Source organism: Podarcis raffonei, chromosome 2 (assembly GCF_027172205.1).
Source record: "Podarcis raffonei isolate rPodRaf1 chromosome 2, rPodRaf1.pri, whole genome shotgun sequence".
NCBI lineage: Eukaryota > Metazoa > Chordata > Lepidosauria > Squamata > Lacertidae > Podarcis > Podarcis raffonei.
The window spans coordinates 72,289,630-72,305,281 of NC_070603.1; the positions used below are offsets into that span (position 1 = coordinate 72,289,630).

Below are 15,652 nucleotides of genomic sequence, written 5' to 3' on the forward strand. Positions count from 1 at the left end.
CATCTTCATTTGTAGTGGAGCTGTATTATCCTTGGTGAACAATCTTTCCCTCTGGATCATCAGTCTTCCAGATTTTCTATTTTTGCTAAAAATAAAAACACCGTAATGAACTGGATGAGAAAAGAGAGCAGCTAGATGGATCAATTCACACAGAAGGAGTGTTCGAGTACAGAGAAGCATCCAGTTTTCTGACACTGAATGCATACAGGTAGCGAAAATTTAGAGAAAAGACAAAATGATTGATAATAGTGGCATTAGGTATACTCAGCTGGCAGTTTTCATCCCGGGAGATTGGAAGAATAGTTTGTTGGCAAGATATTTAGATGTGGTGAAAATGTGGCTTTCTCCTGATTAATGATGTTAGTCACTGAATCACCAGGTTTCCAAATTAATTAATTGATTATCAAATACTAGGGCTGTCATCCCATTAAAGAAATCTTAACTGATTAAACATGAGAGTTTTAACTGACTGATTAGTGAATTAAATCTGCATATATCTGCATTTGAAAATGATAAAGGATTATTTACTGCTGCTTAGATAATGTTCAGTTGGCAGTTGTCACCCATTGACAATCACAGCAGGCCCTTGTGTATGAGGGAGAAGAAAAGAACTCCTGCTTAGATTCCCTCATCATAGCTCAGTTGGTTAGAACGTGGTGCCAATAACACCAAGATCACAGGTTTGATCCCCATATGGGACAGCTGCATATTCCTGCATTGCAGGGGGTTGGACTAGATGATCCTCAGGGTCCCTTCCAACTCTACAGTTCTATGCTTCTATCTACCCAACTATTAAAGGTACAGAGTCCTGCCATATTTTTACCTGGCCACCCTAGAGAGGCATGTACACCTCTTCTAAGCATTAGGCTACAAGTGTGTCTTTGCATCTAAAATACAGTACAGGTTTTTGACATGTGTATTCCATCAGCTGGCAGGGGGCTGATAATTTACAGGATTGGAACAGGCATGGGTTCCCTGCTTGCAGTACTTAGGAAAATCCTTCATCGGAAGTTAGTAGGGGATTCTAGGGTGGTGAAAATCCGCCATTGTGGAAGATGGTGAAGTGTTAGCAGGCAACAGAGAGAAGCCGAAACTACTCAGCTTTTATTTGGCCTTGGTTGGGTTTCTTCCTTCAAGGGAGATTGTATTTGGCCTGGAAAAAGGTGGAAGCAGAAATTTGAAATCCAGGATATGCCAGGATATGATTAGAGAATACCTAGCCTACTTTAAATGCATTAAAGACTTGGAGACAGCTTAATTACACCCAAAGGTGCTTGCAGCCATTATATCAGTGCTGTTGCCAATATATAATCTTTGAAAATTCTTGGAGAACTGCTGAGGTACTGGAAGACTGGAGATGGGCAAATATTACTCTTATCTTCAAAAAGAGGAGAAAGGCAGATCTGATAAAATATGGACTGGTCAGCCTGATGTCAGTACCAACCAAAGTTCTATGTAAAACATATTAATAAGCTGTCTAGGAGCATCTAAAAAGAAAAGTGTTATTGTTACTGTAATTATACCCTGCCCATCTGAATGGGTTGCCCCAGCCATTCTAAGCAGCTTTCAACAGAATATGAACAGGAGCCTGCACAGATTAATAAAGAAAAAAAGTTAGGACAGACCAGCAGTATCTTCTTTTTGATCATGGGAATGTTCTGGGTATCATATATCTTGATTTCAACAAAGCATTTGATAATTTCCTTCATTATATTGTTAAAACATGCTCTGCTAAAATATAGGTCTATGATATATGGCTGATATATGGCCGCTTCTTTAATACTTCCCAAACTTTTGAGTTTCCCCCGTTTTTTGCTTAGCTCCATTGATTGGTGTTAGTCTCTTAAAATGGAGACATTTAGGATTTCTGAAAATAGGTTAGTGTTGCATGATGAATGGGATGGTTATTTGTCACTGATGTCAGAAACTTACTTCATAAGAGTTATCAATATTTCTTAGCCATTAGCAGTTATTGGCAACTAGTAATTTTGGATAATGGTAATCCTAGTGGAGTCATCTAGAACTGGTGTCAAAAGTTTCTGATAGTTATTGACAGAAAGGTATCAATTCTATGTACCAGTAAGAATACCCAGTGCTTACTTACTATTAATAAACAATTACAGACCAGTAATTCAGAGGTTGCAATGAAAGTGAAATTCTCTGGAATGCTTTGTTCTATATAGCTCAAAAGTTGGTATATAATCATTTCCTTTCTTGCTAATTGGATGTGGGCATGCATAGTTGGCCTGAAGAAATATATTGAAATAATCATAGAAATAATGATGCTACTACCTACTTTTATTGATTATTTGTGCTGGGGAGTGACACAAGTCTGTGTCTCAACACACATAAGATGGGCACATGCCTTTGCCCAGCCCTACTAAGAATGCATTGGCTGGGCAAAGGGGCCAGGCTTCAGGATAAGGAGGCTGCCTTTGATATCCTTGCAGCTGCAGTTCCAATGCACTGGTCAGGCCAAGGGCAAAAATAGCAGGTGTACCCTCCCATTGGTCAGCTCGGGAGCGGAGGGAGGGAAAAGGCGGCGAAGCTGGCGATGGAGAGCAACCTTCAGGGCGGGGCAAGGGAAGCTGGCCTCCCATTAGGCGAGCCGTGCATGTGCGGAAGGATGGAGTAAGGAAGAGCGTGCTCCTATTGGCCAGTTAAACGGTGGAGGGAATGGGCGCAAATTCCCATTGGTCGGGAAATAAAGGGACGGCGAGGCGTTCCGTTCGGGGCTTTGCGCCTTCTGAAGGGGAAGGTTTTTCTCTCGGCCGCCTCGCCTGGACCGCAAAAGGGTTGCTCGTCGCCGGGTTTTCGTCGTCCGGCCCTGCTCGTGCACGCGCCTGGGTGGAAGGGGGGAGGGAAACGAGCAGGGCTCGCTCGCTTCCATTGGTCGGGCCGCGCACGTGCTCGCGGTGGGCGGGCTTGAACTCTGCGCGAGCCTCCATTGGCCTCGGGGTGCGCGCCCCCGCGCGCGCCCACACGGAGCGCGCTCCTTCCCTCAGCTGTGGGAGGGGCGGGCGCCTGGCTCGCGCCCCGGCGAGCGCATGCCCAGTGCGGATGGGGCAGGCGGCGATGGTGGAGCTAGGCTGATGGCGGCGCAGGAGGCGCTGCGCTGAGGACGCTCCGGGAGCCCGTCCCCATCCCGGCCGCCGCCGCCTCGCCATGGGCAACGAGGCCAGCCTGGAGGGCGGTGGAGCCGAGGGGCAGCTGCCCCCCGGCCCCGCCGCCGGCCCCTCCACGTCGCCCGGGGCTGCCAAGCCGCCTTCAGCACCAGGCAGCGGAGGACAGCTCCCTCCGGGCAGGGCTCCAGCCGCCGCACCGGGCCCCGCGCAGCCGCACGGACCCTCCGCCAGGTGGGAAGCGCAGACCGGCTGAGCCGGGCTGGAGGGGAGGGGTCGCTCGAGGGCAACTTGGTCTGTCAGGGCCGAGGAGGAGGAGCAGGGCTGGAGGGAGTGGGGATTAAGGGCGAAGTGCAGCTGGGGAACCCTCTGCTGCGGGGTGCCCGGTGGGGCTGGGCATGAGCTGGGAGTGCGAGAGAGGAATGGGGCAGCAGAGGGCAAGGCTCAGCCTCTGGAGACGGCCAAGAGAGATGGGAGAAAAAGATCGGGTGCAATCCGGAGGGGTCGCCAGCTCTTGTGGGGGAAGGCTCTGGACATGAGTCCTCTGTCGGAATGAGTGGATGTGGAGAAACAGAAATATGGTTGGGCCTGGCTGGTAGCTTTGCCATGTGTGCATTATGTTAAGGGAAGCCCCTTGTTTTCAGAGGCACTCTTTCGATCCCAGAGAACGCTGCATACTGATACCCCTTATTTTGGGAATGCTGATCTCTGACCAAGCTCTGTGATATAGTTTTGGTGGTGTCTGAAGTGGAGGAAAGGCTGTGTTGGGTGCCATTTGAGACTCATCTTTTAAAAGAGAGTATGCAGGAATCTGCACATATTTGATGCAGCGAATGAGATCCATCTAGCTGGATGGTGCTGCAAAAGGCATCGGATGGAGGACCAGATGGCACATGGGCACATACATGCATAGGATGCAGACACTTCCACAGAGTGTCGTAGTGCAGGCTAGTATCAGGGAGAGGGGAGCAGAGAAACATGAATGGGATGTTGATTACACAGAGGATGGGAAAAGTGACATGCAAAACAGAAGATCATGGTTTGTGGGTAAAGAACTAAGCAAGCACCCTTTTTCAATGTGTGTGTTGTCAAGACTTCTGGCTTAAGTCATCTACAACATCTACAGACAAACAGGTCGCCCTTCTCACAACTAAATCATCTTGGCCAGTTACATTGCCCTCATGCTTGTTTATAATGATACAATTGATGGTGCTTAAGGCCATTATGTTGAGTATAGTTTATATACCCTGCATGTGGTTGTCCTAATTGCAGACTGTTTGAAATATATATAAAAAGAAAAATAATAATAATAGTAGTTATGTAATCTCTACATCAGTGTACAGAAATAATAGAACAAAAACATCAGTGCTCTGTGTAGTTTCTCCTAAAAAGGAAAACAAAACGTGATAGGGTGAGGGTGGAGAGTAGTATAATGATTAGTTATCATGCAGCAGAACACTACATTTAGAAGAAATTTTAAAAAATAACATTTGCTACCAATAAATGTAGAACTTTAGTGTTAGAAAGCAGATAAAAATAAAAAGTTAGTAAAAAAATGAGAGTAATCTTTTCAATGTTTTGTAGCAAGATATTGGATATATATCTGTGTATGTGCTAATAGGTACTGAGCCATTTTTGTTGAAAAGCTGAGTAGAATACACTAAGAAGTGTATCACCCTTGTTCATATGTTTAAAAAGGGCTTGCGCTGTTAAATGCGCCATTATTACAAGGAGAATGCAATAGTAGATTCTGGAAGAAATCAAATTGCTTGTTTTTCTGTATTAAGGCTATGTTGAAGCAGGAACCTTCTTTATTGCCCTTTAATGCCAAAAGTAGTAGGTCCTGCCTGAACTTGGATGTTTCTTATCATTGGATTTTTGTCATGAGTTTGTAGAAGAAATCTATTAAACTATGCTGATTGATGTTCTGTATTGATCCCTTTACATTTTTTAAAGGCAACAATTATCCATCACCTATCTTCAAATTGGTATAGATATGTTTTAATAGTATCTTTAATCCTAAATCTCTTCTGAAAATGTACATAATCTGTTTGTAGAATTGTCATTTGCATGTAGAGGAAATGGTGTCGGAATTGTGATGTGGCAGTTCTTTCCCTCTTGCAGGGTAGCCTTTGCACATTACTCCTCAGCTGAGTTTAGGGGGGATGTAGGCAAAGCAGTGGTGCATATGCAAGTTGTATATACAGGCATGAGAGTTAATGGATGTTGAAATAATTAGGCAGAATGAACTTGTGTAAGATTTGGAAGGAGTGTGTGTAGTCTGTAGCTAAGCTAGCTAGCTAGTTGTTATGAAAAGGAAAGAAGTGTGTTTATGTTGGGACCTGTAGCAGGATTATTTAGTTTCTGTGGCCTGGAAGGTTTCTTTAAGTCTGCAGTTCAGGTTCAATTATGCACCATAAAAGTGTTACTGATGGAGAGCTGAGTGTTTTGAAGCATCTGCGCATTGAGGCTTTTCCGTGACACTCCTGCCATGGTGTGTCGAAGAACAGAACTGGGAAGCTATCCAAGTACTAATACATCTGTGCAAACGTACTAGACACTCTTCCAAACCCACACAACCAGCACAACCCTGTTCTCTCAAAACAAGCATCCTATCATATCCCTGTCACGACTAATAGATGCTTATTCTGTCAGCCTTATAGTCCTTTGCTTAGGGAATGCGCAGGAGTAATCACGAATATGGGCAGTTTCCAGAGTGGTAGCCATGTTAGTCTGTTGCAGCAAAAACAACAAAGGCTAAGGATGTTAATTAAAAGCACCTTATCCAATATTAGAAATTTCTCTGTGCAAAAAAAAGGTGTTTGTACCTGACTTCAGTTTTAGAAAGGTTGTTTTGCTTAATGAATAATAGAGCCTATTAGGTCAACTTACTGCACAGTATAATTAAGATTCCACATGTTTGCTACCTATAAGTGTTTCAGAAGCAGGTGAGCCAAATCCATATAAAACATAGGAATGGGAAAATATACTATTTCAAAATTATTAATGTTGGGTAATATCCCTGTGGATGGTATCAGTACCAGGCTAGGGCCATAGCTCAGTACTAGAGCACATGCTTTCCGTGCCAGAGGTCCCAGGGCTTAATCCAATAAGGGCTGGGAATAAATCTTGTCTGAAAACCTAGAGAATCACTGGAAGCCAGTGTAGCCAATACTAGATAGAGCAATAGTCTTACTTGGTGCAAGACAGATTCCTATATTACCTCCTATATTGCCATGTGCATGATGCATCTTGGTGTACCTGTTTGAAGTTTCACACTGGTCCTTGGGTTGAAATCCAGTGTGTATTTACTTGGAGGTACAGGTATTTACTTGAAGTTGCTTGATCCCTGCTCCTGCCAACCTAGCAGTTTGAAAGCACGTCAAAGTGCAAGTAGATAAATAGGTACCGCTCCGGCGGGAAGGTAAACAGGGTTTCCATGCGCTGCTCTGGTTCGCCAGAAGCGGCTTAGTCATGCTGGCCACATGAACCTGAAGCTGTACGCTGCCTCCCTTGGCCAATAAAGCGAGATGAGCACCGCAACCCCAGAGTCATCCATGACTGGACCTAATGGTCAGGGGTCCATTTACCTTTAAGCACCATGATTGAACTCAGTAGGACTTACTTCTGAGGAAACTTGCATAGAATTGCACCATAAAGCTTTCAGTTAGGTTCTTTGTGAGTTCCGAATTGTACTAATTCTCCCCTCCCAAATATTCAATATGTTTAGAACCATGGATTCAGCTATATCTGTTTCCCTTTTGATAGGACTATAGGCCAAGATCTTCTGAACGATTCTCAAATTCAGCATCTTAACAAAATATAGCAGCGGTTAATGTGGGGCAAAATGTAGCCACATGTAAATATTTATTATTAATCTCCTCCCATGCATGTCTCAAGGTGATGTACAAAATAAAATCAGGGAGCAAGCTAGTCACATACAGTATAAACCTTTAAAGGTCTTACTGACTTTCTTTTAACTCAAGTGCTTTCCAGATGTTTCCTTTATCTCTTAGCTGCCTTTACTTTATCTAAAAGGCACCTTGAGTCCCAGTCTGGGGAAAATGTGGAGCCTAAATAAATATATAATAATACTTTTTATCAGTGAAGCTTTCGAAATATATATATTTCCCCACTCTCAGTATACAATCTGGAAAGACACAACACAAAAGGAAAAGGGTTGAGGAGGGAAGAATGAAAAGAGGCAAACTCGGGCACCAAATTCTTACTATCACAAGGTTATTATAATAACCAACTTGAATGCAAACAGGATGCTCATGGTTCAAAAACAGGCCTTGGCATGCCTCTGATAATAGTCTGGTGACCCAAGCTTCTTAGAAGTGGCTGTACAGTGGTACCTCGGGTTAAGTACTTAATTCATTCCGGAGGTCCGTTCTTAACCTGATACTGTTCTTAACCTGAAGCACCACTTTAGTTAATGGGGCCTCGCGCGGCCGCTGCACAATTTCTGTTCTCATCCTGAAGCAAAGTTCTTAACCTGAGGTACTATTTCTGGGTTAGCAGAGTCTGTAACCTGAAGCGTATGTAACCTGAAGTGTATCTAACCCAAGGTACCACTGTAATGCATAACTGGAAGTTGTTTGTCCTTACAGGTGCGGCCTTGACCTTCTGGAAGCTGCAGCCTTCTTGTCACTCCTGCTGTAGCAGCTAAGGCTGTTTGTATATCTATCTATCCATCTATCAATTGTTTCATAATGGGCTAAACATGTCTTTCCCCTGCCTCTTGGCAATGACACTCCCCAGCTTGAGCTGGTGCCATGGAATGGGGGCGTGAGGGCAGATGGCTGGAGGAAGAGAAACACAGAATTCATTGGGCTGAGAGGGAGGGGTTTGAGGAAAGGATGAATTGAGGTGGCTGCAAGAGAGATGGAAGTTAAGAACAGTAGGAGCCAAAGGGGGAGTGGGAGAAGAGCTGAGTAACATGCTCCTGTTACAAGCTCCCGGGAATAGGCGGGGAAAGGAGCCAGCGAGTCAGAGGAGACTGATGGGATTGTGTGGTGCCTATTTAATATTTTGATTTGAATAAACCAGGTTGGTTGCAAATCTCTAGTTAGTATCTAATTCAGGAGTCAAAAATAGTTGATGCATATCACTTCACAATGAAATGGATACAGCACATGTTTGGGTCATAGTCTTGCCTGTTTCTGAAATCTCAGTTATAGATCACTTGTAAGACATACAACTGCACTTTATGTATAAAACTCAAGTGTGTCACTGGGATTAAAATGCATTTTCCAGTTTCTTAATGCGTTTTACTGTTAAGCTGTCTTTTCCCACATGATCAAACCTATCATCTCAGTAGTGTTCAGCAGTAATCTTTAACCAAATGCTTTTCTGCCCTCTTTCTTTTTTAGGCATTAGTTTTTATTGAACTTTTCACTATAAAAATACAACTAATAACAGCAACAAAAGTGCAGATAAAACAAAGAAATAAACCGTCAAATATAAAAAACCTAAACCCTCTTACTTTTTATAGGTAGCAGGGGAGAAGTGCAGTGTAAAATGTTAGATGAACATGGGAAGTCTTGTTGAAATCCCTGCTTACCAGGGTTAATGCGTGATTTTTGATCATTCACTAACTACAGTGGTACCTCAGGTTACATACGCTTCAGGTTACATACGCTTCAGGTTACACACTCCCCTAACCCAGAAATAGTGCTTCAGGATAAGAACAGAAATCGGGCTCTGGCGGCGCTGCGGCAGCAGGAGGCCCCATTAGCTAAAGTGCTGCTTCAGGTTAAGAACAGTTTCAGGTTAAGAACGGACCTCCGGAACGAATTAAGTACTTAACCCGAGGTACCACTGTATCTCTTACTGTACCTAACATAACAAAATAGTGGAAACCCCAGTACTTTCTTGGTGGAAGAACAGAAATGTAATGGATAAATTGGAACATACTTATTTTGAAATGCAGGTATAAAATATACAAGGCTGTGATGATGATTAACAAGCATAAACTGCATATCATGTGTTTAAAGCACTTCTTAGTGAAAACAGCCCTATAAGATGGGTTGGTAGAATTAGCTGCATATAAAATGTTGAGTTACCAGTTCGTGAATATGTTTTTATAAACTTTTGAAACAGTTTTTTGGGGGAAAGTATTTGGAAGATGGTTGGAAGAGAGACATCGTGGAAGAAGGAATTTGGCATATTATAGAGGACTCATTCAACTTTGTGCGCTGCAGTTTTAGTCTTTATAGCTAAAACAGCAAATAGAAAGCAGATAACTTTCTAAGTGATGCTGGACACAATTCAGCCATAGGTAAAGGTAAGGGGACCCCTGACCATTAGGTCCAGTCGTGGCCGACTCTGGGGTTGTGGTGCTCATCTCGCTTTATCGGCCGAGGGAGCCGGTGTACAGCTTCCGGGTCATGTGGCCAGCATGACTAAGCCGCTTGTGGTGAACCAGAGCAGCGCACAGAAATGCTGTTTACCTTCCCACTGGAGTGATACCTATTTAACTGCTTGCACTTTGAGGTGCTTTCAAACTGCTAGGTTGGCAGGAGCAGGGACCGAGCAACATACATGTGCATTTAAAGGCACATTGGTTTTAATGACAGGAAAAGATTTAAGAGCTGGGTAAAAGACTTAAGAACAAAGTGCTCTGTGTCAAGAGTGTTGCATTACCAATAAGAAATGTGAATTTACATAACCCCAATAATCTTTGTAACTTTTTGAAGGCTATTAATTTCATTTTCTTCATGGCTAGTGACTTTGTAGAATATGTGTGTTTTTAAAATGCCAATTATGGTTATATTTGACAAACTGTCTGGTAAAGAAGAGATTGGAGGGAGACATAGGGTAAAATTCAACCTCATTGGAGGGAGACATAGGGTAAAATTCAACCTCACACTATGTTGAACGTTCCATCTGTGCAAGCATTTTGACTTGCCAGATGGAATAGTCACCCTTCCCTTGAGTGTTGTTCTGTAGATTCTCCTGAACCTCCCATAGCCAATTGTGGGGCGTGTGCAGGGGATGGGGGTGGGGGGAGGAAGTCATGTTGTGCAAGCAGAAGCCCCTCGACAGGGCTTCTCCTGACTGAGTTCATTAGTTAAGTTCTGTCCAGCATCTTTAAGCTGCTGTTTTCAAGTTCCAAATCAGCGTTATTGAGATCTGAGATGTTTAAAACAATGCAGCTACATGCACATCTTTTGGAAGATCATTTATGCTTTGAGAAGCAGAGTTTAGGCATATTTGCGGAACAAATACTTAACAGGTAGGTGTTAAGCATGATGCTTCAGGCATCCATGCTAATACCTAGACTGAAACTGGCAGTAGTTGAAAATGGATGCCTGCTTCATCACAAACCTGGATCTGGCCCTTGTAGAATATGTGGTTTATGAAGTTCTGCTGTGATACAGGATGCTTTTCACTGTTTGCCTCAGAGATCCTGCTCCCTAAAAGTGGAGCTTGTCTTTTGTTCTAGTTCCAGAGAGCCCCTTTATAACCTTAGGCAACCTCCCTCCAAACAGAAAGTAATTTTGCAACTTGGAGAGCTTGTGCCATATATATCATATATCACAATGGGGGAGGAAATATGCACTGGTCTGGACCAAGAGTAGTCAATGTGGGTCCATCTAGGTGTTGTGGACTGCAACTCCCATCAACCCTAGCCAGCTTGGTCTGTGGTCTGTGGTTATGGGAATTGTAGTCCACAGATTTCTGGAGGGCAGTCTTCTCTAGAGAACCACTCTGCTGGTGACTTTCCTGGAAAGGGACAGCTTGGTTACTGTGACACATATCTAGACTACTGCAGTGTACTCTGCGTGGGGTTTTTCTTATTTCTGATCCAGAGGTTGCAGCTGGTGCAGTAGCGCTCCTTATCAGGCACATAACATACCAATGTTGAGGTTGCCTATTAGCTATCAGGCCAGCTTTATGTTACTTACATATAAAACCCTAAACAACTCTGGGTCAAGTTTCCTGAAATACCAAGTTCCCCTCCCTTGCCCTATAAGGGCAGTAAGATAAGCAAATGGAACCCGATTAGCCTTGCTGCTGCCCAGTAATTATTACCTTGTGGTAACATGAAGACAAGCTTTTTCATTGATTGTACCTGGTCTGTGGAGCTCTCCCTGTTGAAATTTGAGAGGCCCCCATCTGTATTGGCACCACTTTACACAGGCATTTTTCACTTGGTGTGGGTCTAGATCTCCTGTTTTTACTGTTGTATTGCTTTTTGATGCTAGTTACAGATTTTAATTGGTTTTGTATATTTTGCTTTCATGTTTTGTGAACTGCTTAGAACATTTGGACACTGAGCAGTATACAGGCCAATAAAGAATAATAAAAGTGGGTTTTGTTCCTCCTTCCATGGACACAGTGAATGACATGACCATTTTGGAGCCAGCTTCCCTTTGCACATCAAGCTAACACTTTCTCTTTCGCACCTTAATATCTAAGGCCATTTAATGCTCTTTACATGGCAGGGTATTTTGCCATATTTGTGCCATGGTTTGGAGCAGCAGATTGGAGCAGCTCACTGACTAAAGTACTCTGTACTGTATGTCTGTTGTGGATTCACAAACACACATTCAGCTTCACGTTTTACAGGGTCTGCTGATCCAAATACCATTGCATATGCAGCAACATTCTTAATGTGTAAACTCTCAGTGCCTTTCCTAGAAAACTGCTTTCTCTTGTTTTTTCCTGAGCATTCTGCTGCCAGGTCCATTCCCTTTCACATCACTAAGATTGCAAACCCTCTGGACAGGGGCCATGTCACTTCTGTGTTCTGTGTGGTAGCACTAAATAAATGTAAAATAGTTGCTGCTGCAGCACTACTTCAGTAGCAGGCAGAAATAGAGGTGGTTGCAGAAAGTACAAGGTGGCAGTAGAAGAATCAGTCAGGTCCAGATGGCTGACCAGATTAAAACGAATCTGCAATTAATCTATGATCAAGTAATGAATCAGGTAATTGCACAGATTAGTCGATTAATGTTGTTAGTCCAAGGAAACACAATAATTGCTGCTCATCTTCCTATTAGTTGTATTATCTTCATTTTCTTCAAATCCTAGGCGCTGACATTCTTTTCACTTTAGAAATTAATTGGGTGTTGCCATGCATGGTTCCTGTCTTCCTTCTTTTCTAAAGGCTTGTTTTTCCTTCCACTCCATAATACCATTGGGTCGCTTGCATTAATCAGGGCCTTCTTGAAGGATTACCTCGGGCCCTTGTAGCAGGAGAAGACAAGCTTTGATAAAGTTTGTGACAGTGTTTTAAATACGGATCTTTAGAAACTTGCTTGATGTGCAGGTTGAGCACAGCTCTGAACAGTTTACACTGACTCAAAGAAGTAGCTTCTTGTTGTACAGTTAATTTCCCAGTCTACAACTTCAAAGTCTACCTGGAGATTCAAGCCCTCCACCTGCCACCTGGAGGCAGGCAGGCAAACCTGCAGACTCCAGGTCAGCCCTGGAGGTCTGGCAACCCTTTTACTAGTACAGTGGTACCTTGGGTTACAAACGCTTTGGGTTACAAACTCTGCTAACCCGGAAGGAGTACCTCGAGTTCAGAACTTTGCCCGAGGATGAGAACGGAAATCGCATGCCAGCGGCAGCGGGAAGCCCCATTAGCAAAAGCGTGCCTCAGGTTAAGAACGGTTTTGGGTTAAGAACCGACCTCTAGAACAAATTAAGTTCGTAACCCAAGGTGCCACTGTACTAGTAATAGGGTTGCCAGACCTCCAGGGCTGACCTGGAGTCTGCAGGTTTGCCTGCCTGCCTCCAGGTGGCAGGTGGAGGGCTTGAATCTCCAGGTAGACTTTGAAGTTGTAGACTGGGAAATTAACTGTACAACAAGAAGCTACTTCTTTGAGTCAGTGTAAACTGTTCAGAGCTGTGCTCAACCTGCACATCAAGCAAGTTTCTAAAGTGTGAACTCAACAGCAAAATGTTGCAGTGTATTTGCAGTCCCTAATGAGTGTTCTTGTTCAGGGCTTCACCCAATCTGAGAAGAAAAGGATTGTTCTACCATTATTTGGACCTGCCAAGGTGAGGTGGTGCTTTATAGCACTAAAGAGATCCAGTATTTATTTTATTATTTACTGAACAACCAGGTTTGGGCAGGGGCACACTACAGTGTGGGAAAATATGCCATTTCCCCTATCCTGAAACCTTGTCTAATACCATTGTTAGCATGTTTGTTTGCTGTTTTATTCCCTATAATTTATACACCGCTTGATTGTTTAATAAAAAAACCTCAAAGTGGTTTACAAACAGATAAAACAATAAAACAAAGAAAAAATTACAACCCTACTTTAAAACATACAGTACAAAGGTAAAAAAAAAGGGAATAAAATTACTCCAACTTTCTAAGCCTCTGGTTAGGCTTGTCTAAACAAGAATGTTTTTAGCATATGTTTTGTCTCCTTTAGTATAGACATAATGACTTTATGTATTATTTAAAAATTCTTATTTAGCAGAATTATATTTAGAGTACAACAAATGTGATGGTTTAAAGAAGCCATTGGGCTAGAAGGCTTTAGTTTTGAGCTCTTTGGTGTGTATGTAAAACATACGGCTTCCCCCAAAGAATCCTGGGAACTATACTGCACCTCCGCAGAGCTACAATTCCGCTTAAGAAACTACACACCCCAGGATTATTGGAGGGACGCCATGTATGGTGTGCATGATATGAGCCACTGCTCACAAATCACTGGAATACAGTGTGCCTGTGCATGCAGTTGAGGTTCTCTCATTGTCCGCTTTCCCTTGGAAGGCCTTGCCTTCTATGTCCTTGCATATTCCATTTCTTGTGTGGAGTCCATAACCTTCTTTGACCAGTGTCTGTTGAGTGTTTGTGTTTCACCAAACCGATCGACTGCCTGCAAAATAAGCACACACATGTATTAAAACTAGAGTTGATGTGATAAATGACCATCTTAATCTAATTTGAGCTTCTTGTCCTAAGGGACCAACGTGTAAATGGTGCATGGATTTTCTAGCTGTGGGTATTTCTTTTAATTGAGGTTTTAAAGACTGATTTTCTTATTGTGGTGTCAGCAACCCTGAGCCCCTTGGGGGTAGTCAGGTTAAAAAAGAAGAAGCAGAGGAGGGCTCAGAAACATAGGTTGTGTGTCAAGTAACAATTGATCCTGGGAGTGAACAATGCAAGATGTTGGAGCATTGCCCTGCTTCTACTGGAGTCTGCAGTTCCTCTGGTTCTTACCTGGAATGTAATGGCCATGGAGACTTGGGGGATGTTGTGCACCTTCATGGGGGCTAGTTGTTATTTGGGAGGAGCAACAGCTGCTGTAGCAAATTGGCATTTTAGAAGGATTTTTAATATGCAACTATCAAGCCCTGCTACAATTGTCCAGCTTCGCCATCTTGAGGTACATTCGTTTTTGTAGTGCAAATGCACATCCCTTACAGCAGCCCCAACAAGCATAGCCAATGACCAGGGGTGATGGGACTTTTAGTTCAGCAGCATCCGGAGGGCCAAATGTTCCCCACACCTGCCCTACAACAGCTGCTATTTCTCCTTCTCCCCCCACCATGTTTTTTTTTGCTATCCTATTTATATAAAAAGCATTTATAAACCACTTAATTTTTAAAGAATCTCTAAGCTACTCTATTTTCACAGTCAGGTTACTCTAATTCTTACAGAAAACTGCCAGAGGGCATTGATAATTAATCTGTGAGTGCATCTAAAAATTACTCGAGAAAAGAAGGCCCATGAGCTTGAATCTGACTTTTACTAAGGCTTTATTTATGAAGATGTAGCAAATTATTCACATAGGGCAGAACAGCACGAGCTTGGTAATTTGTGTAGAAAGCAAAATGTGGACCCTTTTGCCAGCACAGCCTTCTGTTTGAAATGGGTCTTCCTGGGTGTAGTTCCACATGTGAGAGCTCTTTGAGAAGTTTTTCCCACCCTGCTGTAGTGGTGACAATATAGGAAGGGGTGGAGGAGCCCCTGGAGCTGAAGTTCTGAAGTTCTGAAAAGGTGTTAGAAATTTAGGAGTTTATGTACTATGTATGTGAGCAACTAGTGGATGTACATGTGACCTAGACTTTTTATGTTTTTAAGCTTCATGATATGAGGAGAAAATGGCTCACCCCATAATTGTTGTGCACTGCAATAATAGTCCTGCTACAATACCATGGTGCATGAAATTTTACTCTCAAAATACACATGGCAGAAATCACAGAACTCTATGAGCCAAAAATTGGAGAGAAAAAAATAGCTGTATTCTAGTTATGTGCTCTACTTTGCACAGCAGCCATAATCTGCAGCTACTGCAAGCTGATGCGGTTTTTAAAATTTTACTGCTACTCTTTATTCTCTGAGAAAGGCAGCATAGCTGTCAATTGTTGTCAGTCATTACGTGGCATTTTGCTATATTGGTAGTAGTTTACTTGTACCCTTTGAAAGATGTCTATGTTTAATGTAGACTAGTAAGAAATACATGATGGGTGGTGGTGGGGAAATCAAGCATTATTTAACTCTTTCCTGAGTTACATTCTGCACTAGGATTTTTTGTTTTATGCTTTTGCTCCCA

The 15,652-nt window shown here is 43.0% G+C and overlaps 1 protein-coding gene across 2 annotated transcripts in view; it reads left to right on the top strand.

Annotated features, from left to right (window-relative positions):
• The first annotated feature begins 3,021 nt into the window (after positions 1-3,021).
• The window catches only part of BSN (bassoon presynaptic cytomatrix protein), a 210,029-nt gene continuing 197,398 nt past the window's right edge, over positions 3,022-15,652 (top strand). For both annotated transcript variants that reach the window (XM_053377413.1, XM_053377412.1), the window contains exon 1: positions 3,022-3,356. In XM_053377413.1, the coding sequence (XP_053233388.1) occupies positions 3,166-3,356 (191 nt within the window). In that variant the 5' untranslated portion in view covers positions 3,022-3,165. The remainder of the gene's footprint in view (positions 3,357-15,652) is intronic.